Genomic DNA, 24,629 nt, shown 5'->3' with positions numbered 1-24,629 from the left:
CTCGCTGGGCAATGGTTCCAGACCTCTTTATGAGCTTGGTCACTTACATGACTGAGAAATTTTGCTGCGTACCTTACTTATGTGAAGTAACGGTAGTGACAGCGTTGCTCATTGCGTACTGGCTCCGGACGGCGGCTGAAGTGAATTTCTCGGTGCCGAACTTTGGACATATTGAAGACAAGGTGGCAGTGACTACCTTACTTAGCTAAGTACCTACATTACTTGAGAGACCGACTCCTCTTGGCTACCTCAACAACTGCCCTCCTTACCTTTCATCATTTCATCTCGGACAAGTGACACGCGAAAATTCCAATCGATACTAGGTCCCTCTCGAACTCGGCTTCCTGGTACAATAGGTTTTCGTCCGGATTGTGATCGACTATTTCTCGCAACTTCTTACGGTCTAAATCCACCTACAACTTCTTGGAACTCCTCTCTCACTGAATTGACTTCTCCCGGTATTTGACCCCAAAACCATCAACTTCACGTAACGATATTGTTCTTCGTACTACAGCACGCCACTAACCATTGGTCACCATTACAAGACTGTCGAAAACTTCAACCAGAAGGAGGTAACAGTCAACATGGCAGAGGCCCAGGACAAGTTTCCTCTCCATACTGCAGCTCGCGAGGGCAAAGGTACTTACTCTGCCAAGAAGGCAGCAGCCACCGCTTTGCTTCTCAAAAACGCTTGGTTGTAAGAATGTGGCTAACCTGACTTGCAGTATCTATCGCAGAAACCATACTCAAGGTTTTTTATTTTCCGAAGCCACGCAAGGAGTATGCATTGACCGACTTCGGACTATAGACGGAGCCCAAGCTCGCTGCACGAGAAGACGATGACGGCAGGCTTCCCATACACTGGGCCACATCCTCCAACTGCATCGACATCGTCATTCTACTCACGCAGAGTCGTAGCTTTGACCCTGATGTCCAAGTAAGTGAGATTTCTGGGAGGCTCTGCTCTGAGGATGTCTCATGATTGTCAGCCATCTACTTGACTATAAAACATACGCTAAGCTCAACTCTTGACACTTAGGATGGCAGCGGCTGGACGCCGCTGATGATCTCTGCAAGTCTCAAAGATGGCGATGATCTCGTCAATTTACTTCTCCAAAAGGGCGCCGATGTCAACCTGAAGAGTGAGATATTCTCATTATGCTTGTTGCGCCCCCAAACTTGAACCCTTCTAATCATTACTTGCATGTTTCAGACCATAATGGACAGGTGAGTAGAAGGGATCTCTCATTGCTATCGCTATTCCTATTTAGGACCTAATTCAAGTTGAACACAGAGTGTTATGCACTTTGTGGCGTCAAAAAACAACTTGGACGTCGCAAAGAAGCTTCTCAACCACGACCCGCCCGCGTCCACCGAGATCCGCGACAAACGCAGCCAGTATGCCATACACAGGGCTGCTGCCATAGGCTCAGTTCCGATGGTGTCACTTCTGATCAAACACGGGAGTCCTCTCAATGCCACCGACGCCTCTGGCTACACTGCCCTACACCACGCTATTGCTGAGGGCCACGGTGCGTCTCGTTCCCAGCCTCAACTACGCGATATGAAGTACAACTGACATTCTATTTTAGGTGACACAGCAGTAGCTTTGCTAAAGGCTGGCGCCGTGATCAACAAAAAGGACAATGATGGATGTCTACCTCTAGATTTGGCCCCTGATAAGGAGGTACGTGATGATATCAGCTCGACAGAACTTCTGCTTCACGAACTACATTAGCTAATCTGGGGGCTCGAGAGCCTTTGCAGGTCCGCCGATTCATTGAACGTGCAGCCGAGGAGGACGGCATAGAGCTATGAGTCAGCTGAGCTAGCCACAGGAATAGCATACAGTATTTTGCCTCCCCAGCCAGGGCGGTGGTGAGACCATACTCTTCCATGGACTCGCAGCAAATGACAGCCGCTTGAAGAATACGTTCAGTTTGTGTGCTCAGCACTTAAGATTCCTTTATTTGATGGTGCGTTCTACTAAGTCTCGATACATGGCCTTGACATCCTGCACGTCAGCCCGCAACTCCTCTACTAGCTCGCTCTTCTCCCCGAGTAATTCTAGTGTTGTCTGGTATCTCGAGTTCAAATCCTCAACCTGTCCCTCCAACTCGGTCACCCGTTTTGAAGCCGTCTTGCTCGACTCCAGTTCCTTCATCAAGGAAACAATCTCGGCTCTAGCTTCGTCTCTTTGTCCCGATATGCGCGCCAGCTCTTCTCGGGACGTTACTTTCTCCGCTTCCAAACGACGAATGGCCGCACTCATTCTTTCGACCAGCTGCACCGAAGGCCCTGCACCAACCGTTGACACAGAAACCATATCATGCATCATTTGGCGAGGTGAAGACGATGTTTCTACGCCGTCAAACAAATCGTCCTTGTCGCCTGCGTAGGATGTGGGCGTAGGCAACGAGTCTGGAGGCAACTCAAACGAAGTAATGGACGGCGCAACCGGTAAACTGGAGCCGCTGGGCAGCATGGGCGGTCTTGCTGGAGGCTGGCTTGACAGTCTTCTCCCCAGCTGTGAACCCTCTTGGAAGCCGTCTGTTCCGCTAGTCGGGGTCGATATCTTACGACCCTTGCCAGATACACTGTGCAGAAGTAGCAGGTCATTACTCATCGTACGCGTAGGTACGGAGAGCAAAGGCGAGTCTGGGCGACTCTGAACTCTAGATCCAGGACCGGGTAAGTGGTCTTCCAGCCAAGGCCGACGGTCGGGCTCAACGGTTTCATTCTTCCAAGCTGCCTGCTGCTTTTCGAGGTCGAGCCTCACCTGAGATAGCGCTGCCTCGGCGCTCTCTGCTCTTTTCTGCAGCGTCTCATTACGAGCTTGAACACTCTCGATATCCCGTTGGTAGTTTGGAAACCTGCTCGTGAGCTCTTGGAGCTCCTCATCCTGGCGTTTGCATCGGGTTGCCTGTAATCGTTTAGAATAATGATACTCAATGACAGAAGCTCCGGTAAATGGCCTGGAGGAATAATCATGTGCCTTACAGTCTCTCTAGCCTTTTTCCGCATGTCTGATTCGCGTCGCAGAGCATCATCCCTCTCGCGCTCAAGGTTGGCTACCCTTGCGACCAAACTGGCCTCGATACCCTGCCAATTTTCGGCAGCAATGGCATGCTGCGTCTGCAGTGTTTCCACTTGACGCAGAAGTTTGACTTGAGAATCACCCACAGCGCCAGAGGAAGCTTCTTCTGCTAGCGCACGCATCGCCTCCAGCTTCCCCTCCATTGCTTGAAGCTCCCCCTTCATCTCGAGTTCCTTGGCACGGGCGCGTTCGGCGGCGCGCGCTGCTTTTGCTTCTGCCTCTGCTGCACTTTCCTTTGCCCGGCCAGCGATGAGGCTTCGCTCTAGCTGCAATGCAGCAACGGTATCTTCAAGGTCTTTGACGCGGCGTTTCTCGGCGGTCAGCGCCTCCTCGTTCGCTTTACCTACAGCGGAAGTAGCCTGGTCAGAGGCCCTCCGGAGATCATCCCGTAGCCTCTGCATCGTTGATTTGTTAGTTGACACTTCATCGCGCAACGCGCTTAGTTCATCTTGCATTCCGTTGGATTTGATCTGCAGTTCTTGGTTCGACTGTTCAAGTTCCTCAACGCGGCTGGCTCGGGGCCGCAGAGTCTCCATGTCGGCAATTAGCTTTTCTTGACGAGCACGTAGCTCTCCCAAAGTTTTCTCGTCGCCTGCGATCTGCGCCCTGAGTTTCCTGATAATGACCCGATGTTTCTGCTCCGTAGCGGCCAAATTCCGGCCTTCGTCCATAAGAGCCGTAATCTTCATGTCCCTTTCGGCAAGTATTCGCTCGTGACTCCCCGCACCTGCCGCCGCTGCAGACGTTCGTGCGGCGTCTGTAGCATCCCGTGCCAGGAATTGCAGCTTTGCCTGCATGGACTCAAACTGTTCGACATAGCGATGCATCTCCTCCTGTTGCTCTTTTGCTGACTGTTCTGCCCTAGCTTCCAGAGCCTCGACCTGTGCATGGAGTACCGCACAATCCTTGCATTCGAGACGGTTGCCAGTGAAGGTGGTGGCCGTCTCGAGTTCTGGCTGGGGGCTGGGGGCGGCGGAGACACTGTCTTGTTGAGCCTCCGAGTCTCGGCTCCTCTCTGGCGATTTCGGAGCTCGCTGGCTGTCCAGAGGATCTTCTTTGGAAGCCTCAACGAGATCGCCCTCATTCTGCACGGTGTTATTGGGTACGGCGGCCTCAGTCAGGACTGCTACCGGCGTTAGAGTGTTTGCCAGGCTAGTAGTATCAGCACCCCGTTTTGGAAGCGAACCGGCTCCTGGACGGCCGCCATCAGCGCTCGGTCGAGCACTCTGGGAGTCTGACGTTATGCTACGGGCATCGGACGGCTGGGTGTTTTTAGCGGCAATGGCCTTTGCAAGACGCTCTTGTAGGCGGTCGTTGGTACGGCTACTCGTTGAGGATCGAGGCTGGCCTGAAGTAGATGTGGTCAGTACGATTGTTGTGGTATCACTCCATGACGGTTCGAGCCATAGGGAGGGGGTGGTTTACTTATTTGCTGGTCCTTGGAGGGAGCCGTGGTAGAAGCCGTAGCAGACTGGGGAGCTTGCGGTGGGATAGCTCCATTCTCTCCCTCAGCAAGCATGTTATCGAGACGGGCCTCGACGCCGGCAACAGCCTGCTGGAGGAAAGAGCCCCAACGCGTCGACTTTGCGGGAGCTGCCATAATGATGATCGGCTGATGTATCGGTCCTGAATACCTAGAAACGAAGACGGCTGGGCTATGCCTCGTGGCTGCTGTGTGTTTCGGAGGTCATGAACATTTCGAGTACGCCTTCAAAGACCGTGATGCGATGGGAGTGGATCGAGCTGTCGTGCTACCGACTCGCAAGAAGGGAGTTGATTGTCTTCCCTGTACTCGACAAGAAAGTGTGGAGGTTGCGCGTTCGGTGACGAAAAACAGCAAGAAGCTTTGGGATCCGTGGTGCTGAAGGAGGTGGGCCGGTTGCGACCAAGAAGAGCAGTGCAGTACAGCGCGGCAGCTAGTAATCGGGTTGAGCGTCGATCGGCTGAGAACAAGTGGAAGGAAGAATGTATTGGTTCTCTGTGCCAGGTGTGTAGACAAAGAATGCTCACATGGACAACCAACGTGGCATGTAAGGGAGCTGGAGCAATATCGTTTATTTAGGTTGGGCAAAGCGCAGTTGCGGTTCCGTGTCGGGTCGCGGCAAGGCAGGGAGGTGAGGTACTCCGTACAGAGTACACACGGCACCAATACTTAGCAGATGAGAAAACTACAGTTTCTTACAGCACGAAGATCTAGCTCAAAGAGGGGTGACCGTTTCACGCTGGGCGCCTCACTTACCCACCTCAATGGGTGTGTAGCTCTGGTATCACATTGAAAATTGCCTCTGCTTTAAGTGAGGCAGTTTATAAGAGTCCAACGTGATCAAAATAGGCACACATATATAGCCCAAGGTCGTAATATTATGGTACTGTATTCCAATACTCTATCTTTCCGGCCACCTGGTAATTAGCTCCATGGCGCGGATTCATCAAGACGATATGATGGGTGAACAGTGCCTTTTCTGCCAGGGTCCCTTGCTAAAGTGGCTAATGGCGTTCTATGGAGACCTTTCACACGAAGAACAACGCAAGTTGTGACTTGACACGAACTAGATATTCTCCAAGGTAGATAGATCACTTGGGTTTGTAATAGTCGAAAAGATGGCCACTGCGTTGCTATCAACACAACACCAACTCCTAAATTTTGGGATACTCGTTCCAGTAGACATGAAAGTAAGCAGGAAAATGACCTGATAGGAGCCTCCAATCCGATTACCCATGCGAGTAACGTGCATATGTGCATCCACCGCATTCCGGTACGAAGTACCTACCTTAGGGGCTGCAAGAGGTGAAGGTACGTCATCCTCCACTAGGGCCTCGGAACGTCCACCAGAGCTAAACCGAGTCGTGTCTGCAACGTGTAACCAACGAGGTACCACGGATTGTCTTTGCTATCTTCGTTGATTTATGGGCAGAACTCATTCTTTACCTTGTGGTATAAGTCCGTAATCACTTGCGTTGATCGTAGTGCGTCTTCTTTCCTCCTCCCGCAAAGTTGCAGGCCACACGCTCGTCGTGCTCTCATACCTCGGATTTCTCAACATCAGACAACGAACGGGCAAAGGCCACGAATTAGTCCAAGACGGCCCTCTTCAACTTTCAACCTGCAATACCTCCCATTTCTTCGAGTACCAACCAAAGTGCTTGTGGCTGTCTATCTCTCTACTGTGCAACTGGAGCTCAACCGGCGGAATCTGGCCCAGTCTGTCGCAAGATACTGACTGATTCAAATTTCCCCCGAGCGACCCGGCCCTTTCTACGAGTCTAGTGGTACTCCCCCTCCTCATATGCCCCCCTTTCCTTCTCTCCTTCTCCCTTTCTCTCGTTCTCTTATTCTCGCTTATATTCTCCGTGTTCACCGGGCGCGCGCCTTGCTGTTCTGCTTCCTCACCTTTGTGTCTCCGGTGCCGCTTGGAACACGTAGACGGAAAGTTTAAAAGATTTTAGAACACTCGGATTCCTTCACAATCTCTGCAACCGTGGCCAAGATCCAGTACAACCCTTTCTCTCTCTCAGCAAAGTTGCAATCTGCGTTATTTTGAACCAGGGCCCATTTGAGCTGGACAAACAACTGCTCATTTCCCTCTGCCTCTTGTCTCACTCGCCCGGGTTGATCCGGCCAAGGTCGTTCGTTACAAATGGCTTCATCTCCACTGTTCCAGGCCTTGCGTGTGGCGTACAATGATGACTCTCCAGAGGGCTACTGGGGAGAAAAAACCTCAACTCTGAATTTTTGCGAAGAGGTGAGAAACTCGTCGTCCACCTGTGTGGTCGCTCTGTGCCATTCTTGGTGTTGCTGACCCCTGCTTACCTTTGTCGACATAGGACTATGTAGTTTCTTATTACTGTGCTGAAGTTTGCAATGTAAGTTACACATTCTCCTGCTTCAGTCAGCTCTCATCTTTACTGACTTGACCCTCTAAAAGACCTTGACCAACCTCTTGTTCCTGTGGCTTGGCTTCAAAGGCGTACATAATTGCGTATCTCAGGGCCACCCACGCATTTTCCTAGTCGCATATCTCGGATACGTTATCGTTGGACTGGGCTCTACGGCCTTCCACACATCCTTGAAGTGTTCGTCCTCACTCCTCGCTCAGGACATCTTCTGCTATCTGCACGCGGAGTACTGAACTGACAAAATTACTTGGCTAGACCCTATGCAGCTTATCGACGAGCTATCCATGATATACACCACGTGTCTCATGGTCTTTGCAACATTTTCATTCTCCAAGTCTAGCAGGTTTTCGGTCTTATTGGGCGGCGGTCTCGTCCTCTTGGCTGGCCTTATCACGGTGGGTGGATTCTGAACCAATGCCATCCACGGCGTGATGATTGTGAGAACCCACCGTTTTGACCACTGTGCAATAGTCCTACTACCACATCACCAAAGATCCGGCTTTCCACCAGGCCTGCTATGCAGCGTTGACAGCAACGGTAATACTTTGAACTCAATCAGCGCTCAGAATGCCTTCCTTATCGAAATGCTGACTGACGCTGTGCAGGTTGTTTTACGCAGCTTGTATGTCATGGAGACGCAGCTGCGGCCAGTTCTGGCACGAAGAAACAAGGACAAGGCCGATCTCATTCTCAAAACCATGTGGATCATGGTTGGAACAGGTCTCTTGGAACGGCCCCAAACCATACATGTTGTTCTATAATGCTGACATGACTGATTAGGACTCAGTGTCTTCCTCATGGGGTTTCTCATCTGGAATATTGACAATGCGTTTTGCAGCCAAATAAGACAATGGCGACGACAGCTTGGTTTGCCTTGGGGCGCACTGCTAGAGGGTCATGCTTGGTGGCACTTGATGACAGGTGTTGGTACGTTTTCTGATTGGAGCGGTACTGTCATTTCTACCAAGACTGTTGCTAATGTGATGTATAGGAGGTATGGATCAGAGGACATACGGCATTCCCACCTCCGACATGTGCTAATGAGTTATAGCTTACTACTACATTACATGGGGCATATGGCTACGCAGATGTCTCGAGGGCCGCGAAGATGAGTACAAACTCGTCTGGCCAAGGTCCCTTTCGTCGATACCGCTAGTGGTCAAAGCAGAGAAGTCGGACTAAGAAATCAGGATATCAATGGTGGACAGACAATCGGTAACCGTTCAAGGTAAGATTGCACCGGCACCCAAGCCGAGGGTTTGGCGACAGCAGCCGCATATTCTCAAGCCAAGGAAGACACAAGCACCTCTAGGAGCCCTGTTTAGAACCATTGGCAGATGGATGTATCTAGCAGCCAGCACTGCTGGGCGCAGATGGCAGGATGACATATGCCCGCACCTGCGGCATACTAGAAATACCCCATCAATTGCAATTGAATCGAGCCAGAAACAAAATATAGAACTTGTGTGACCTTTTGCAAAGTGAAAGGTAGTCTAATGCCGTCTTCTATTCATCTACCTCACCTCAGGTACCCTACCATACGTGGTACCTTAGTTAAGGTAATGTAAGTGCGGAGCCAGTAAGCACGACGTAGCGGTAAATGCATAATCCCCTGAAGGTATTCTTCCTTGTTGCATATCTTAACAAACGCCTTTCTCCACTGGGAGGTACCCACGGTGCCACGGTACCTTGAGGTAGGCAAGGAGTGCCGTAGAGTCTTGCTTAATTTGTGACGGTCCATACCTTACCTGTCAGGCTGGTGCCAAAAATTGGTACACACTACCTTCTACCAGAACCTCAAGATTGACCACTCGTACAACGACCCAAATAGACCAATACTAATTAGGTTTTCTAGGATATTATATTAGAAGATGAGAAGATCATTCTCTTATTTTTAAAATATTAAAAGCTCAAAAATAGGTTAAAGTAGGCATTGCTGGGTATGAGGAAGTGGTAGTTCTTCGGTGTGGTACTGTGCATCACTTTTTTTGTCACCCACTTGCCTGTATGGCTAGATACCGCCTTTCCAAACCAGTCCACTACAAACTAAAGTTACACGCATTCACCATCCACTAATTATCCCCACCTTGTCGCGAGCTTCAGCCAAACGAAAACCCCATCTCATAGTTGCGATCTCACGCCTCAGCCTGCCCACAACATCGTCGCCAACGACACTGAGTTCACTTGCGAAAACCACGATTTCCTCCGCGACAGCCTTATCGTTTGAGCTACAAAGAGCCACTTGCCAGTGCCAGGGGCATCGATACAACGTGGCCCGCCAGGAACCGTCTCATTGTTACATCAAGTCAACATGTCTATCCCGAACCAAGCGCTTGAAAAGGTGAGAGGACAACAACGATGGAACCCCTTGCCTTTGGTCTCTACTCTGCGCTTCAGCTGCCGCCTACTCACACGTGTATCTGCCTAGCTGATCCGAGAAATCGAAAGCCAAGCAATCGTGGCCCAGCAGCAGATTGGCCAGGCACGCACACAGATGACGGCAAAGCAACGAGAAATGCGCATGGTCCGTCTGACGCTTGATGAGGTTTCCACCTTGCCCTCAAACTTGAACGTCTACGAAGGTGTCGGCAAGATGTACGTAAATTCCCTGCTGACCCATGTTCTTATTTTGTGATTGTGTACGCTGCAGCCAAGTTCCGTGTTTGACGGACGTCGGATGACGAAGCGGCTGCAGCCAGGACCAGAGTATATGGATTACGTTGCTGACGCCGAGCCTCGGGGGCGGAAAAGGTTCGTCGCGTTACCCACCCCGCAGCTTACACAAAAGCTGGAGGGTCAAATCAAGGATAGGGAGGGCGAGGTTGAGAAGCTGAGCCAGAAGCTGCACTACCTGGAGACAACGTACAAGAACAGCCGGCAGCACATTGACCAGATGCTCAAGGCGCAGTCATGATGACAGATTCTGTAAGAGACCAGAGGGTAGGGGGGCCAAATGATGGGGTTAGGAGCTTATCGCATCGGGGACAACAGAAGAAAAGGCGGAGGTGGAATGTTTTGTCATGCAATCCTCTTTAAGCATCGGGACGGGACGACAAGCATCACCGAGTTGATAAGCACTTCTGCGGCTCCGAGTACGGGTAGTACAGCATTTGAAGACGTATTTTTTCGAGCCATCGCTCGCAATGCGGCGTGAGCAAAGTACTTGTGCATGTTAGTGGCCATTTGATGCTATCCTCGTCCGGGGGGGGGGGGGGGTTCTTCGAGCATCGAATTGACCACAGTTGGGACAGGCTCGCGAACATGAGGGCGCAAGCAACGGTGCTGTGATGGACGACCAAGAGCACTCTTTGCGATTCAGAGCTCGATTCATGCGTGTCAGCATGCGGTAACGACTCTCATATGAGCGATGACTCTGTGAGGTGACTGGAGATCGGGAAGATATACTCGTACGCACTGATAAGAGGTGGAAGATGAACCTGAACTTTATCTATTACTGCCAACAGTTTGACGAAGATGAGCGAGTGTCGTGCGCCAACGATTCAAGCGCCGCGCCGCGCCTCTCTCTCTCTCTCTCTCTCTCTCTCTCTCTCTCTCTCACGTCGGCAAAGTCCAATGTCAACGGTCTCGTGTGAATGTTCGTCTAGAGCAGATTGGTCTTCTCTGGGTGAGGTGGGAGAATAAGACTCTGGTGGGACATTTTGACAACCGCCGCCCGGGTGGTCTTGGGTACACTCAAGCGTGCTTTAAGGTAGTACGATGTAGCCATTTCCTGTCCGTTTTCCGTTCATTGATGATGTTATGTTCTAATCGCTCTAGGCCTGCAGAAGGGTCTAGGAGGTCGTACCACGCGACTGGGGCGAGTTTGCCGCCAACAGCTTCTAAAAAGAGCAGTCCCATCTAAACTATATTGGTCGTCTCCCCTTCCTTTCCAAATTACCGGCGGTCAGCCCTCTTGTGGTACATTACTGTGTTTGTGTGTGTACACCCAAGGTAAGACCCGGCGGCTGAGGTTCAGCTCTGGTGACCTAGGCCTGGCCCGTTGGTACTTGAGGGTACACGAGCCGATTCGGGGTGCTATTATTACCTGGGTACGCAGGCAGCCGCGAAAAGGGTGCTTCACGATATTGGTCCATGTTTGACCACCTAGCCAGGGCAAGGAATCCATGGCCTGAGTAAAATGATTCACTGCGCCAGCCAGACTGTTCTCGCAAGATGCCACGACTGGGCCCAAAAACGGCTGCCTGGTAAGGTGGGTTGGGTTGATGGATGGTTGGCGGTTTGCTGGAGACGTGAGGGCTTGCCGCTCATCGCTGGAGGACTCAGAAGTGAGGGGGTGACCGGGGTGTCGGGGCCGGGGTTGGAGGCTTTGACCCCACAAGGGATTTGCAGTGCCATCCACCTACAACATGTGCCTAGGTACCCTCCTTGCCTCCCTACCCAAGGTCTGGCAAAGTACCACAGTGAGGTAAATGATGCTCTGAGAGCACCACCTACCCATTTCGCTTCTATTCGTACCAGCAAACACCTCAAGTTGCCATATGAGACACGGGTTTATAGCGAGCGCCCTGTGGTAAGGCTCCCTAGGCAAGGTACCTTAGGTAAGAAGCCCACTGAAACCATCTAGGTCCTTATTCTTCCCTTAGGCACCTTGGGTACCTAGGCGCGTAGGTCAGCACGGTTGCTAGGTCCTTCTCCGTGCTACGTACGTGCTCCGTCCATGCTCAGTACTCCGTACGTACGGATACAGGCCGTCGAACCCACTCTGTCAGCAATCGCGCAGCCCTACGACATCAGGCTAAGCCGTTTCGGGCCTCGAATGGGAGGATATCTGCGTACCTCCCCTGCCATGCCTGCCACCTGCCACCTGCCACCCTGCGCCGAACTATGTACGGAGGTCAGGTCAAGGAGGCACCCAGTACATATCGATAAGTCCAGAACTAGGTATCCGTATTAACGCATCTTCGGCCATCCAGGTGGGATGGCGGTCATCCATCCGTTGTGCGGATGAACCGACGAATGAACGGTCGGCCCCGTGCCTTGCCGATGCTGACTGCCCCGCCATTGATCCCGATATACCAACAGATGGGAGTGAGGAAAGTACACCATCTCGAGGTGAATGTTTCTGGTCCGGCGTCCTCTTCGAAGATGTCAGGCTCGAATTGCTAGGCGCGTACGCCTGATACTCTTTCTATTGACCAAGGGTTGTAATTTATGACGCCGGCATATGATCCTGCGGCGTTGGCGTCCGCTTGTTGAGTGTACCTAGGTAGACAACCTCAGCCCGTTTTCTTCCCATCTCGAACTACCTACTAGTTATCTTAGCGGTCGCTGCCCCCGCGACACCGCTCCCACATCACAGCCCCTCATTCACAGCAACTTCGTGAGGTAGGTAGGTACCCTACCTTACCCTCCTTTAGGTACCTCAGCATTTTTCTTCTTTTAAATCACGCTTACCTTTACCTTGGGTTCCCTCTTCGGACGGTGTTGGAACACTAGGCCCTGTCATCCTGTACAAACCCCCTCTCCTAACCTGGTCGCTTAGCTTCCCTCCTAGGCCTGGTGGGCCATCCCCTCCACCTGGCTCGATCCTCGCACTATGGCCAATCCAACCACTGGCTCCCCTTTCTACCATGCCAGCCATGTAAGCCGACCGACCAGCAACCACTACCTCATGTCGCGCATCTCGTCGCCCCCCTTCAGCTCTTACCTTACTCTAGTACCCTAAGCCAGAAAAAGCATAAAAGACCATCGAGTTGTACTCTTCCGCCCCCAACCCCTCTTAAACCACCTGTCCCTCCCTCCGGTTGCTCGCCGTCGTTGTGTTTTCTCTCATAAAACCTATCGTTTCCTACTTCGTAGGTTCACAGAGGTATCTAGCGACTGAGCCTCTGATTCTCACTCTCCGCTGCTGCCCACACCATCCTAACTTCAACCATTGTTGAGCCGTTCGGCGCTTTAGGCACCATGAGTAACAGCTACTACTCCGATTCGGATGACCTTGACATACGAGTCTCGAGGCGTCGGGCACCGTCGCCTTCACAGGTTCACTATGTTGAAGCGAGATCGAGACCCAGTAGGAACTATTACCCGTCAGCAGGTCAACAGCCTAGCTTCTTGGCTCCTGAGCGCACAGTCATAACCACTCGCACTCGGTCAAGAGAGCGTTCCCGTGAGCGCCATTCCACTCCACCGGGTCCCGCTCCGGCTTCCATCTCCGCTCCGGCCCCGGCTCCTGTAATTATCAACAACCGTATTTACAACGAACATTCTTCCGATGATGAGGACGACCGCCACATGCAGGTCTACCACAGCCGTCACCGTTCTCACTCCCGTGGTCACTCATCTCATTCCCGCTCACCTTCATCCTCTTACATGACCCGGGAGGATTATGAGGCAGAACGGGCTCGACAAGAGCTGGCGGAACTCAGAATCAGTCAGGCTCGTGAGAAAGAGGAACGCCGGGTTCAAAAGGAGTTCCGGGAGGAAGCTGAGCTCCAACGTGCCAAGCGCGATCTCGAAGATATCCGAACCCGGGAGGCTCGCGCTGCTGAAGAACAGCGCTTCAAGACCAAGATCGAGCTGGAAAAGTACCAATAGGACATGCGGAAGGCAGACTTATCCAAGAAGCGAGAAAAGGAAGCTGCCGATGCCGTAGAACGCTACAAGAGAAAGGAGGCAGATCGACTTACGCAAGAGAAGAAGGAAAAGGAACAGCGTGAAAAGGAATTTCAGCAAAGGCTCAAGGAAGAGCGTCAAAAGGAGCTGGACAAGCTAGCCAGGGAGAAGAAGGAGAAGGAGGAGCGCGAGAAGGAGTACCAAAGACGTCTCCAGGAGGACCTACGTAAATCAGGTCTTGACGACAAGGCTATTGCTGCCATCCTCAAGAAGGAGAAGATTCCGGAGCCACCGCGACAAAGACCAGCCCAGCATGAAAACGCGCTCGTTGCTGGGAATCGCCCAACCTACACGCGTATGGCACGGAAGCATCTTTCGATTGAAACCTTGCGAACATATCAGGTTGAATGGGAAATGGATGTTGTAAGCATACTCAGAAGGCGACTGACCTCTGTTGCATCTGCTGACTTATCTCAGGATCCTGATTACGTGCTCATCAGACGATGGGTGCCGGAATGGGAGCAAGATACCCTTTGGAGACACACCAGGTCGATTCGTGAGAAGCGCTCATCCAAGCTCGTACTTGAGATCGAAGACAAGAAGTCGCACCGCCACGAACCAGAGTTTGAATGGGTCAGAAAGAAGAGTGACCGGAAGAGAAGCAAGTCACCCGCGCTCCTCATGTACCTTGCGGGAGCGAAACCAGCATGATTTGAGGAGGAAAGGGGGAGGAAGGAAAGGAGGGGGGAAAGGCGACATTTTGGTCGCCATTTGGACCGAGTACATCAAACTTCTTATCGCATCGAAGGCGAGGATGGGTGTTTGTGTCTGGGACAACATCCTACAATCACACCACACAAGATATCTTAGATGCCCAACGCTCTATTAGAGCTTCCCAGATTATTTGTTCTTTCTCGGGGGGAATATATACCATCGGCTACTAGTACAAGTCGTCTTTGCGGGACGTTGGGTTTCTTTCAGTGGATCAAGTTGGGATTGTATGTTGGAGTGCCCATTCGCTATGGCTCCGCTGTCGTTGTCGTCGTCAAGTTTGAGGACCAAGTGCGTTCAGCTCTTCTCATCAGTTCTTCATACACAGTCCAGGCCAAAGCTGAACTCATTGCTTTTCTGCTCATGCGGAGCGCAACACCATCCATAAGTGACCGAACACCTTCTTCCGAAATCATCTTCTGGCAAGCCTGGTACATGTTTCTGTAAACAGCTGGCTGCAGTTGAATCCTCGTTTTGATAGCATCGAAAGGATTCGAGATGACGGAGCACGCTCCACCCGCCATGACGGCAGAGCTGAAATTGACTAGCGTTGCATGTGATGTTGTAATGGCGACGGGGCGATTCGGATTGGGGCTGTCTTTTCGAGTAGACAGACTGCTAAGCTGCTTCTTTAGCAGCTCGTAGAACAATACATACATGCCCGCGTAAGGTGCATCACGGACGGCGGTAGCACCGAAGCCAGCAAAGAATCCTCGCGGACCATTCGTCCTGTATATGTCCGAAGACGCGCCGAGCAGGGATTTATAGGAATACAAATTGGATTCATATCGAACCTTGATGACGGTCAACGGCATGAGGACAAAACCGGCAAACGTCCTGGCGACGGCGCCGGCGACCAGATTGGCCGATGGGGTTAGCGTCGGTAGTGAGGACGAGTGTGCTGCCCTGTTGCCGGCGGCTTGGCTCAATAAGCGCGACTGGGCCACATGCTGGCGGATGGAGTTGAGGGATGTGAAGTAGAGGGCCGAACCGAAGCCGGTCCTGAGGGCTGACGGGATTGTGCCGCGCCAAAGCGTCTGGATCTTGTTGGGAGCAGCGGCAACCTCCCTGAGATACGACGTCAGTGACCGGTGGCCAGATTGTTGAACACGAGTCTTGAGTAGGTCAAGCGGTTGCAGCAGCACTGCCGATGCAATGCCGGAACCTAGTCCAGCGACGAAATGTCGAGCTGTGAGAGGAGAGGGACAGGTCAGCGCAGCCTCGATCACGGGTGAGTTTAGAGAAGAATTTCAAAGTGGCAGCTCGCAGGGAGTCATGCATATGACCAGACAGTGGCAGGTGAATAAGTGTGCCTGTCCTTTTCTTACATGATTTTGTGCGGCCCGGAGTCGCCTGTTGAGACATGGGGACTTCTGAGAGAGCTGGTGTCGTATCTTTTAGACGGGGAGATGATACTGGGCGAACTGCGGTGCAATATCGGGTGGTGCGGCGGCGAGTTTGTTTTATGTGTGGAAATGAGTGTTACAAGCAAATGCCATTGCGTCAATAACCGTAGATGTTCTTATCCTAAATATACGGGTTGCCTAAGCAGATGTGATGGACTTCAAGGCAGAATGAGAAGGGAAGAATGATTACAAGTCGTGATGACTTTTCAGAACGGCTGGCAGGGTAGCTAGATATCTACATAAGCACATGAGGTAGCTAAGTTGAGGTAAGGCAAGGTCGTCAAGGCAGGTCGGTGCTTCTGAGTCGCTAGCCGTATCGGGCAACGCTTAGCAGAAAGTCAGGGAGCAATAATCGGTGTAATGACGGTTATATACATATGAATCCTATGGGTCCGACCGGGTCTTTCCGGTCAGGTAGCCTCCGGCAGGCCCGGCGTTCCTGACCCGATTCTCGACGTTTGCTCACACAACGTTGAAGAAATAGAACCTCTGGTTGTATCCGGTGAGCTACTCGAGAGCATAATGCTCTCGTCTGCCGGTTTGGTGCTATCCGAGCGCAGCGAGAAACATAATGCCAACTGCTTACGATGACTAACATGCTGTCGAACCTCCTTTTCATGAGGTGGAGATGATTTTCCGCTTTGTGGACTCGCCTTCCACCTTGCCTTCGACCCTGCCTTCGACCCTGCCTTCCGCCTTTGTAGTCATCCTCCTTTGAACGTGCCCCGAGCACGTTACCACGACTAGCAACAACTCGGGACTTACGCCTCTTTGGCCCCTGTCGCCTTGAAGTCGCCGATAACCGATTCAAGGCGCCCAGAAAGTAATCGGTGCCTCTTGACTATGTCAACCCATTCAGACTGTTTCGTTACTTCGTGTTCGTCCCCCAAGGTTGCCAAGAGCATCCCAAAATCACCTCCGAGCCTGCCCAAACTCCCTGAACAGTACAAAACTTGAGTGAGGATACTATCCCTTGCTGCTTGGTCTTTCACAACCGGAAGATATATTGTCAAGGTTTCGAGAAGCATCTCCACAAGATGAAGTGGGAATGTCGATAGCGTTGATGGCATGGGTCTAAAAGGATCCTCGTCGTCGTAAGTAGTTCCGGTCTGATATCCAGTGCTGGGAAATATGCTCTTGAACATGGAGACAACGCTGAAGCTCTGCTCACGGAAGATCTCGACATAGCGTTTGAGATACTTTTCTGTCTGCTGCCCGCCTGACCAGGACTGTTGATTGGCGCTCTGTTGCCTCTGCCTCTCGTCATCAGCTAGCTCACGAAGGGGTTGTAAAGCCCCCAAGGTAGCGTCCAAGGTGGCTACGCGGCAACAGAGGAAAAGTAGTGAGAGGGTGTGTTCCTGAGAACCGCGGCTCGTGGAGCTCATTGAAGACATGTCCGGAAGCACTCTTCTGAGCCAGCTGATCGTTCGCAGTGATGCGGCCAGCTTGAGTCCAGGGGACTTGAGCGCAGCGATGAGATCGGCCGTCATCTTCACGATGGCCTCGTCAGCTTGTTGGGAAACGAGGTCGACCAGCGGCGAAGATGAATACAAGCCATGAAGTCTCCGAATGTGGGCATTGAGATCGAGAGCGGACGCGTAATTAGCAGGAACAGTATTGATGGCGGAAGAGAGGAGGGTAGGAAGTTCCAGCACGTCGACGAGACGTTCAACATTGCGCAGTAGCAGTAAGGCGCGTTTCCTTTCGGCCAAGTCCTCGTTGTCCCTGGATTTACTGTAGATGGTGGAAAAGCGCAGGGCCTCTGATTCGAGCTTGGGAATGGCATTGCGCAGGTCTGCCGTGTCTGCAACAAGAGTGGGCAATGCGCGGGTCAGGCCAGTGTGGTTTGAAGCCGAGTCGATGATGGATTTGTGAGAGCGCTTTGAGACCCCTTGGAGCGAGAGGAGAAGTGAATGTGATGTCTGGGCCAGGGATTGAGGCTCAGTCGAGGCTAGTGCTTCCGGACTCTGATCAGCGAGGTGGGACAGGTATGCGAGCTTGGTTGACCTAGTTGTCGGGTTGAACAGAGCATTGGCGTCGGTAGCGAGGCTCGTAGACTGCCGAGCATCGAGTAAATCAAGGAGAACATCAGCCATATTGGCGGCTTGTTCACATTGGAAAGTTGCTGTTGATAACTACCTTGGGCAGCAGGTAGATGTCATTGGATAGAACAAGGGGTTTTCTGTCACTTTGGGGCAGGAGCAAGTGGTGGCACCACCAGCAGGCTACCTCAAGATAAGGTAGCTTGGTAGGTGCACACCGAAAGGCATCCACCTGACTAAGGTAGTGTAGGGTCGCAGTAAGGTACCATAGCTAAGCTATGCCGATGAATTTAAGCAGAAAACCATTTAAAGCGAGGACTCCAGCTAGGTATGCTGTTGGTCTCACCTGGCCTCCCCACAGTCTAGGTAGGCACCATGCTATTGGAGAAATCGCTTGGGTAGGTAGCATTCAAGATCGGACACAAGTGCACCAGCACGGATGGCCGCGTGCGCAGGAATGTTTGAACCTCCTGGGCGCTGATTACTGATTATTTCAGTATTCATATTGCAGTATGTACGGATCCCGTACCCAAGCAATAAAGGGTTGGAACTGGGGCCAGTCCCCCGCCGATTTCCTTTACTACGGTTCACTTCATAGCACCGCCTCGATCAACTACACTGCGCTACCTAGGCGTGTGATGCCGTCATGAGACGGACAGCTAGTTCTGGCCATAGCATCCCACGACCCCTAACCATAGTGCAGCTGACGCGCAAGGTAGCTAATAAAAAGACAAAGTTAGGGCGCAGGCGGAAACGGCCTCGAAAACAACTGCCTGAGAAACACTTCTTGTCTGTGAACCTGTGCTCACGGCCGCCCCCACCTCTGTGCCCAGTGCTCAACTCAGGGCACCTCTTAAAGTCACGACGCAGCTGGCGGGTGGCCAGGTGCTACAAGTCTTCAAGGGTCCTCCTCCATCAAGCTTAGCTTCCCCAACAATCCGTCTGCTCCCCGCGCGCCGACCCCTGCTTTACCTCGCCTGCTTCATAGCCACACGAGACCTTGAACCACTCACTCATTGCTCACGTTTGTTTATCTTGTCTCGTTCACCTCAAGCATTTGATAGACTGACAAATCGATCCGGTGACAGAATCTTCCTGTCGGAGAATACCTTGAAAAGGAAGACATCCCAAACGTCCAGCGCCGCAATCAAGCCACGCAGCCCACTCTCGTCCGTCTCCCCAGTATACCACAGTCTCCTGTCACTCCCGAACCGAAGCAGCTTTCAAGACCCTCCACAGCAGAAGCAGATAGCTGAACTCGAATCAAGGCGTCAACACAAAGAATGAAAGATCCTTTCTTTCTCGAGCCACTGCCATGGCTCGTCAAGGCGACTCAGCCCTTTGCTGACTACTTCTCGCTGCCGACACTGCCGATCCACATCCACGAAGTTCTCGCCTCAGCCCTTCTCTACTCGGTCATTTACTACCCCGTGTCTCCGTTACTGTCGCGATTGATAGTGGGCCGCAAATACCTCGATCTACCCCGTAAGAGACGCATAAATTGGGACGCCCATGTCGTCTCTCTTGTCCAGAGCCTTCTCATCAATGGCTTGGCCCTCTGGGTCATGTTGGTTGATGAGGAGCGTAGCACGATGGATTGGCAAGCCCGCATGTGGGGATACACTGGTGCTGCCGGTATGATCCAGGGCCTTGCCGCTGGCTACTTCCTGTGGGATTTGGTCGTCACGAGTCTCAACATGGATGTCTTTGGACTCGGCACTTTGGCTCATGCTGTCAGCGCCCTGTTTGTCTTCTCTCTTGGATTCGTAAGTCTGCCTCGGACGAAGTGCTCTATATTCATGTCTCTCTCGCTGACCTCTGTCAATCAATCAGCGACCCTTTCTCAACTACTATGGCTGCATCTTCATCCTATGGGAGCTATCCACGCCCTTCCTCAACATCCACTGGTTCTTTGACAAGCTGGGAATGACTGGGTCTCGCGCGCAACTCTACAACGGCCTCCTGCTCTTATTCACGTTCTTCTCCTGCCGCCTCGTATACGGAACATACCAGTCCGTCAAGGTCTTTTCGGACATCTACGCTGCAATCAATGCACATCCCGTCCTGTCCAAAGAGATTTCTCCGGAAACAGGCACGGTGCTCGCTCCGACTGGTGTTATGAGGTTTGCGACGGCGACATCAACGGTGCCAACTTGGCTAGCCGTGACGTACCTGATGAGCAATATAACTCTCAACAGCTTGAACTTCTACTGGTTCATCATGATGATTCGCGCGGTTCGGAAGAGATTCCAGCCGGCGAAGTCAACAGACAAGCAAGCTACGATCGAGCCCTCTACTGCCAAGGCCACAGCAGCATCTCCCGCAACTCAAGCCCGTCGGCGCAAGGCATAGAGCGATTCTAGGGGAAGGGGCGGGCCATTTGCATGTCGTCGTGTGTCGAAGAGTGCTTCCCAACTTTGACAGCGTTTTGTGTGAGAAAGCTGAATGATAACAGCCCTAGGCGGAACGAGGAAGTGTACAAATATACGGTAGGATGCTGCCCAATCTTTGCACGTGGGTGGCAGGTGACTTACTGCTTATTGTTTTACATAATCTATAGATCAGTATTTCGTTTAACTTGCGCTGTTCAGACACACCAGCTTGAAAGACACGGCCTTTTTCTGTCTCATCCTTCAGAACTGCCTACATGCCTCCCATCTCCTGCTTGACTTTGCCATGCTCTTCAAAGACAAACTTACTAGAGCGACGGCTTGAATCATCACGAGCTTCACATTGATGCCGAAAGCAAGGTCAAAGAAGTAGTATTAAGTACATCTATGCACGTACACTGGTAAGACGGTGGTAAACACACATGGCACCTGTGCTATGCAGCGTGTGTTTAGAAAGGGGGAAATGCGGCCAGTTGATTCGCTCGCTCCAATCCTGAAGACGAGTCCATCAAGAACGGAGATGGATATGCAATTAGAAACCGAAGGGGTTGTTGGGAGCTAGATATTCCAGTTAGCAAAATCCTGCAGGAACCCTGTAGATGAGAATGTGTATACTGACTTGCTTGTGAGAGATTGGCCCGCCGGCCTGTAGCCTGCGGCATCAACTTCTTTGCGTCGCCTGTAACTCCGAAGCGAACCGGCGGAGGAGGACCTGTCTTCTGAGGTTGCAAAGGCTGCACCGGTGCTTGAAGCCCGGCGCTGCCCATATTGTTGAATCCTCCCATGCCAGTTTGCTGCGGTTGGAAGCCAGGCATGCCGGTTCTTTGCGGCTCCATGGCAGGGGGCAAGAATGAGTTGATGCTTCCGGTGGGTTGCGCATTGAAGCCCTGGAGCTGTCCGAACTGACCAGGAAAGCCGGTAGGTTGCGCCTGCATTGGGGAGAACTGGCTTTGCCTTTGAGGATCCGCGAAAGGGCTTTGAGAAGGCGCGCCTGTCATCATTGGCTGCTGCATCGACTGCATAAACTGTCCACTAGTCTGCTGCATGCCAGGGTTGAAGCCCATCACCCCCGGGACTGGTTGCTGCTGAGGCACGGGATAGGCATTCATCTGCTGCTGTGGCATTTGTGGTTGTTGCTGCTGCTGCTGTTGCATGGTATACTGCTGCTGCAAACGTGCTTGATTCAGGTCATTCATGCTCTGCCCTGGCGGTGCCACCTGAGTCTGGAAAGTTTGGTGGGAAACGCCAGTCATTTGAGGCATCAGAGGCGGTGGCGCGAAGGCGCTCTGCTGAGCAGTCTGAGGTGCTGACAATGGTCTCGACGGCGGTGGCAGCATCAGCGAGCCAGTGGTCGCCATAGACGGAGGCGGGGCTGGCCTTTGCCGCTGTATAGCTTGCTGGGATGTCGGCAAGCCTGTAGAACTCGGCCTGATGGTATCAAAGAATGACGGCGTAGCTCCAGTGGGTTGAGGCGCCTGCACCGGTGCCGGTGGTTGAACAACGACCGGGCTTGGCGCCGGCGGCTGGGCTGTCCGTTGCGGCTCCAGAGGCTTCGACAGCAGTGACAATTCCTGCATGGAGCCAGTGAGAGCAGGCACTTGAGGGGGCGGTGTTTGTTGTTCCGGTGGTTGAGTTGAAGCCGGAGTAGGAGCTGCGGCAGGGCGAGGGGGCTCTTGGGGTTGCTTTGCGGGCTTCACATCCCATGCATCATCATCAAAACCACTAATCGTCTTGGCCATCGCTGTTGAAGCAGAGGCAGGCGACTTGGAGTCGGTGTCTTCGCTCGGGCTGGACCCCTTTGCAGTGAATGCCTTGGGGTCCACGACATCACTCGTTTGCACTGCGGGTGCCGGTCTGCCTTTTCTGGTGTTGTTCCGGAGAGCCCCGCCAGGACCAGAGAAGAGACCTCCAGAAGCCCCGTCGCCTTCTCCATTTGCCTTGTCAGCGCCGTTCTTCACTCGGCCAAACTTCTGGTCCAGTGTACGCATAACTTTTAGTATATCTCCTTCGCGAAGACCCAGATTACGAAGCACCGAGGCGTCAACGTCTGGAAGTACACTTTCATCCATCGAGTCCTTGGCGAAGGCCTGTGCATATCGCTCGCACAAGCCTACGGCAACATCGCAAGTGAGGAAGAACTGGAACCAATCGTACTCGGGCTTCTGCGATTGTCCAACTGAGGCGCCGATTCCAGCAGGCGGCGAGTTTCTGGCTTGTGAGGCCCTGGCTTTCTTGACATTCGACAATGGCTTGTCTTCGTCCAGTGAAATGCCCGTAGCACGTTCGACGTATTCGAGGTCCTCCACTGACATTTTTGCCACAGGAACTGCAATCTTGACGCCATTCATCTTATGCAGATTAATCTTGCCGTCCTTGAGTCCGAGGAACTGTGCGTCGACGCTGAAAGACTTCGATCGGTCCGTCCACGTCCGCACTTTGGCGGGATCCGGCTCTGTAACAATAGTGTTAGTACAGAGTGTACACCAGAACCTAAGGCTGGGGGTCATTGCTTACTAGATTTGCCGGATCGGCCTTGACTGCCGCCTTCGCCACGTCCGTTTTCGCGTTTGCTCCGCTGCCCATAGTTATTACCATTTTCTCTTGCCATAAGACTGCTGCCTCGCTTTGGTAGAGGCATTCCTGGCCCTACCTGCTGTGAGCTGTCCCTCTGAGCCGCTTTGACAGCCTCCTTTGTCAACCTGATCTCTTCCAAGCGGTTCTGTTCGACGGTTGACTTCGCCGCGTTCAATCCGGTGTTGCTGGCGGGTGGGGCGATGGAGCCTGTGACCTCGATATAACTACTCGGGACGACGCCCTCCTTGCCGTTTTTAACACGCCGAACCTGCCACCATTCTTCACTCTTGGTATCGTCGATTATGATGACATCGTCACCAACGGCAACAGTGACCTCGTCGTCGCCTTGAGCCATAAAATCGTAAAGCACTTGACCTTTCTTCTGTGCCTTTCCTGAGCCGGCAAGAATAACCTCTCGGAGTCCCTCTGCTCTGACGGCACCGGCTAGTTCGCCTAGAGCGCCCACAATCTCTTCAGCTGTATCTTTGGCTCCAGCATGGAAATCTACGCTTTTGCTCGGCCTGACAAGTTCCAAGAATACGTGCTTACCCTCGCGAGAGTAATGGGTCATCTTCTCCGCTGTCCACTCTTGTGAGGGACCATCCTGGGCACGCTCCGGGGCAATCAATATGTTCCCAGTTGCTAGATTGATACCTAGAGTGGTGGGCATCTTTTTCCGCTTGCCCATCACGGATACCATCTCGTTGATATTGTACATGTGGAATCCACCAGGCGCACGATAAGGTGGTTCTTCGACTTCGGGTTCCTGGTCATACAGACGGGTGTCAATCGATCTTTGAGATTGAATACGTGCGGGTGCCGGTGCGACCTGTGAGATTGGACGGGCGGGCAGAGCCGGGCTTCTAACCGGCTCCTCATCCGATGGCTCTGATGCTGGGGACTGCGGTGACATTGGGGGAGTAGCAGCGCGCGGTGGAGGGACGGAACGACCCGCCATTACACCTGCCAGAGCCGCCGCGGGATTGTTATCGTTAGAGTTGGTTGGTGTGTAGGCAGACTCCGGCCTCTCCGAGTAGCTTTCCGTGACAGCAGAAGCAGAACTTGTGCGTGACGGTAACGTTGGAGGCGGCGAAGGTTGAGCCGCAGTATCCTCTGCTTCGCCAACTTCAATGTAATTGGCAGGTACGAAGCCATAATCGTCATCTAGACCGACCAGAATCCAGTCAGGGTCCGATGTGTCGTAGACGTCGAGGACAGCATCTTCGGGGAAGGAAAGCTCCTCGTCTGTTTGCCTAGTATATTCAAACAGAGCGCGCGCCTTTGCGACAGGTTGTGCCTGAGATGAAGTTAGTATACACATCGCTACGCTGAATAAAGCCTCGGTGGGAGCGGCCTCAGGTGCGCCTACTTCTTCTACATAATTATTCGGAACGAGACCTTCGGGTTCTTCTTCGTCGTCGGCACTAGCCTTCTTCTTTGCTTTCCACCAATCATCCTCGGCGTTCTTCTCAAGCACGTAGAGAATATCCCCATCGTTGATGGCAAGCTCGCCTTCGGCTTGGGGAAGGTAGTCATAGACGGCCTTATAGACTCCTAAGAATCCCATGTTGGCGGGGCTTCGTGGGCTTCTGTGCGCCGGAATATTCGCGAGTAGGGTAAATGATCGCGCAGGCGTTTATGTGCGGGGAAATCCGCGTATCATGAGATGGAAGGATCGCAGTTCGAGTGGGTGGTTGAGGGTGTCGTACTTCTAGCTGAAGGGCAGTATGGGGAGAAGCCGCTGCTGGCTGCCGGCGTCCCCGCGGATGGGCAACGGTTCAAAACTCGCAATGATTGGGAGATCAGGCGTTGAAAGGCTCCTAAAGACACAATGGGCCGAGGTCAACTTCAGAGCCGCCAAACAGCTAGACAGCCA

At 52.6% G+C, this 24,629-nt stretch overlaps 10 protein-coding genes across 10 annotated transcripts; 6 read left to right on the top strand and 4 right to left on the bottom strand.

The window, feature by feature from the left end:
- Positions 1–584: 584 nt before the first annotated feature.
- CTAM01_06813 (uncharacterized protein) lies at positions 585–1,818 on the top strand (the record flags this gene model as incomplete). Its single annotated transcript, XM_060522839.1, has 8 exons — positions 585–639; positions 726–751; positions 809–937; positions 1,040–1,142; positions 1,214–1,227; positions 1,295–1,532; positions 1,593–1,687; positions 1,768–1,818. 8 exons carry the CDS (start codon positions 585–587, stop codon positions 1,816–1,818), a joined length of 711 nt encoding a protein of 236 aa, XP_060382684.1.
- Positions 1,819–1,966: 148 nt separating this feature from the next.
- CTAM01_06812 (M protein repeat protein) lies at positions 1,967–4,697 on the bottom strand (the record flags this gene model as incomplete). Its single annotated transcript, XM_060522838.1, has 3 exons — positions 1,967–2,923; positions 3,001–4,445; positions 4,523–4,697. 3 exons carry the CDS (start codon positions 4,695–4,697, stop codon positions 1,967–1,969), a joined length of 2,577 nt encoding a protein of 858 aa, XP_060382683.1.
- Positions 4,698–6,114: 1,417 nt separating this feature from the next.
- Positions 6,115–6,318, top strand: CTAM01_06811 (uncharacterized protein; the record flags this gene model as incomplete). The annotated part of the gene is made up of 1 exon (XM_060522837.1): positions 6,115–6,318. A coding segment is annotated over one exon (204 nt), but the record flags the coding sequence as incomplete, so codon positions are not given.
- Positions 6,319–6,735: 417 nt separating this feature from the next.
- CTAM01_06810 (alkaline phytoceramidase) lies at positions 6,736–8,035 on the top strand (the record flags this gene model as incomplete). The annotated part of the gene is made up of 8 exons (XM_060522836.1): positions 6,736–6,840; positions 6,923–6,961; positions 7,024–7,171; positions 7,250–7,389; positions 7,466–7,531; positions 7,600–7,714; positions 7,775–7,921; positions 7,986–8,035. 8 exons carry the CDS (start codon positions 6,736–6,738, stop codon positions 8,033–8,035), a joined length of 810 nt encoding a protein of 269 aa, XP_060382681.1.
- A 1,270-nt stretch (positions 8,036–9,305) lies between these two features.
- Positions 9,306–9,908, top strand: CTAM01_06809 (prefoldin subunit; the record flags this gene model as incomplete). Its single annotated transcript, XM_060522835.1, has 3 exons — positions 9,306–9,335; positions 9,423–9,589; positions 9,650–9,908. The coding sequence occupies 3 exons, from the start codon at positions 9,306–9,308 to the stop codon at positions 9,906–9,908; spliced, it is 456 nt and encodes a 151-aa protein (XP_060382680.1).
- A 3,011-nt stretch (positions 9,909–12,919) lies between these two features.
- On the top strand, positions 12,920–14,281 carry CTAM01_06808 (uncharacterized protein; the record flags this gene model as incomplete). Its single annotated transcript, XM_060522834.1, has 3 exons — positions 12,920–13,542; positions 13,624–13,993; positions 14,048–14,281. The coding sequence occupies 3 exons, from the start codon at positions 12,920–12,922 to the stop codon at positions 14,279–14,281; spliced, it is 1,227 nt and encodes a 408-aa protein (XP_060382679.1).
- Positions 14,282–14,589: 308 nt separating this feature from the next.
- Positions 14,590–15,706, bottom strand: CTAM01_06807 (uncharacterized protein; the record flags this gene model as incomplete). The annotated part of the gene is made up of 2 exons (XM_060522833.1): positions 14,590–15,530; positions 15,670–15,706. 2 exons carry the CDS (start codon positions 15,704–15,706, stop codon positions 14,590–14,592), a joined length of 978 nt encoding a protein of 325 aa, XP_060382678.1.
- An 802-nt stretch (positions 15,707–16,508) lies between these two features.
- CTAM01_06806 (Dor1-like family protein) lies at positions 16,509–17,843 on the bottom strand (the record flags this gene model as incomplete). Its single annotated transcript, XM_060522832.1, has 1 exon — positions 16,509–17,843. One exon carries the CDS (start codon positions 17,841–17,843, stop codon positions 16,509–16,511), a length of 1,335 nt encoding a protein of 444 aa, XP_060382677.1.
- A 1,229-nt stretch (positions 17,844–19,072) lies between these two features.
- Positions 19,073–20,141, top strand: CTAM01_06805 (TLC domain-containing protein; the record flags this gene model as incomplete). Its single annotated transcript, XM_060522831.1, has 2 exons — positions 19,073–19,555; positions 19,623–20,141. The coding sequence occupies 2 exons, from the start codon at positions 19,073–19,075 to the stop codon at positions 20,139–20,141; spliced, it is 1,002 nt and encodes a 333-aa protein (XP_060382676.1).
- Positions 20,142–20,711: 570 nt separating this feature from the next.
- CTAM01_06804 (SH3 domain-containing protein) lies at positions 20,712–24,320 on the bottom strand (the record flags this gene model as incomplete). The annotated part of the gene is made up of 4 exons (XM_060522830.1): positions 20,712–20,737; positions 20,799–22,631; positions 22,694–24,050; positions 24,123–24,320. The coding sequence occupies 4 exons, from the start codon at positions 24,318–24,320 to the stop codon at positions 20,712–20,714; spliced, it is 3,414 nt and encodes a 1,137-aa protein (XP_060382675.1).
- Between the last annotated feature and the right edge of the window lie 309 nt (positions 24,321–24,629).

Source organism: Colletotrichum tamarilloi (genome assembly GCF_030869305.1).
Source record: "Colletotrichum tamarilloi strain Tom-12 chromosome Unknown Scaffold_19.1, whole genome shotgun sequence".
Classification (NCBI taxonomy): Eukaryota; Fungi; Ascomycota; class Sordariomycetes; order Glomerellales; family Glomerellaceae; genus Colletotrichum; species Colletotrichum tamarilloi.
Note: the sequence above shows the minus strand (reverse complement) of the source record. Positions and strands in the feature narration are given on the sequence as shown.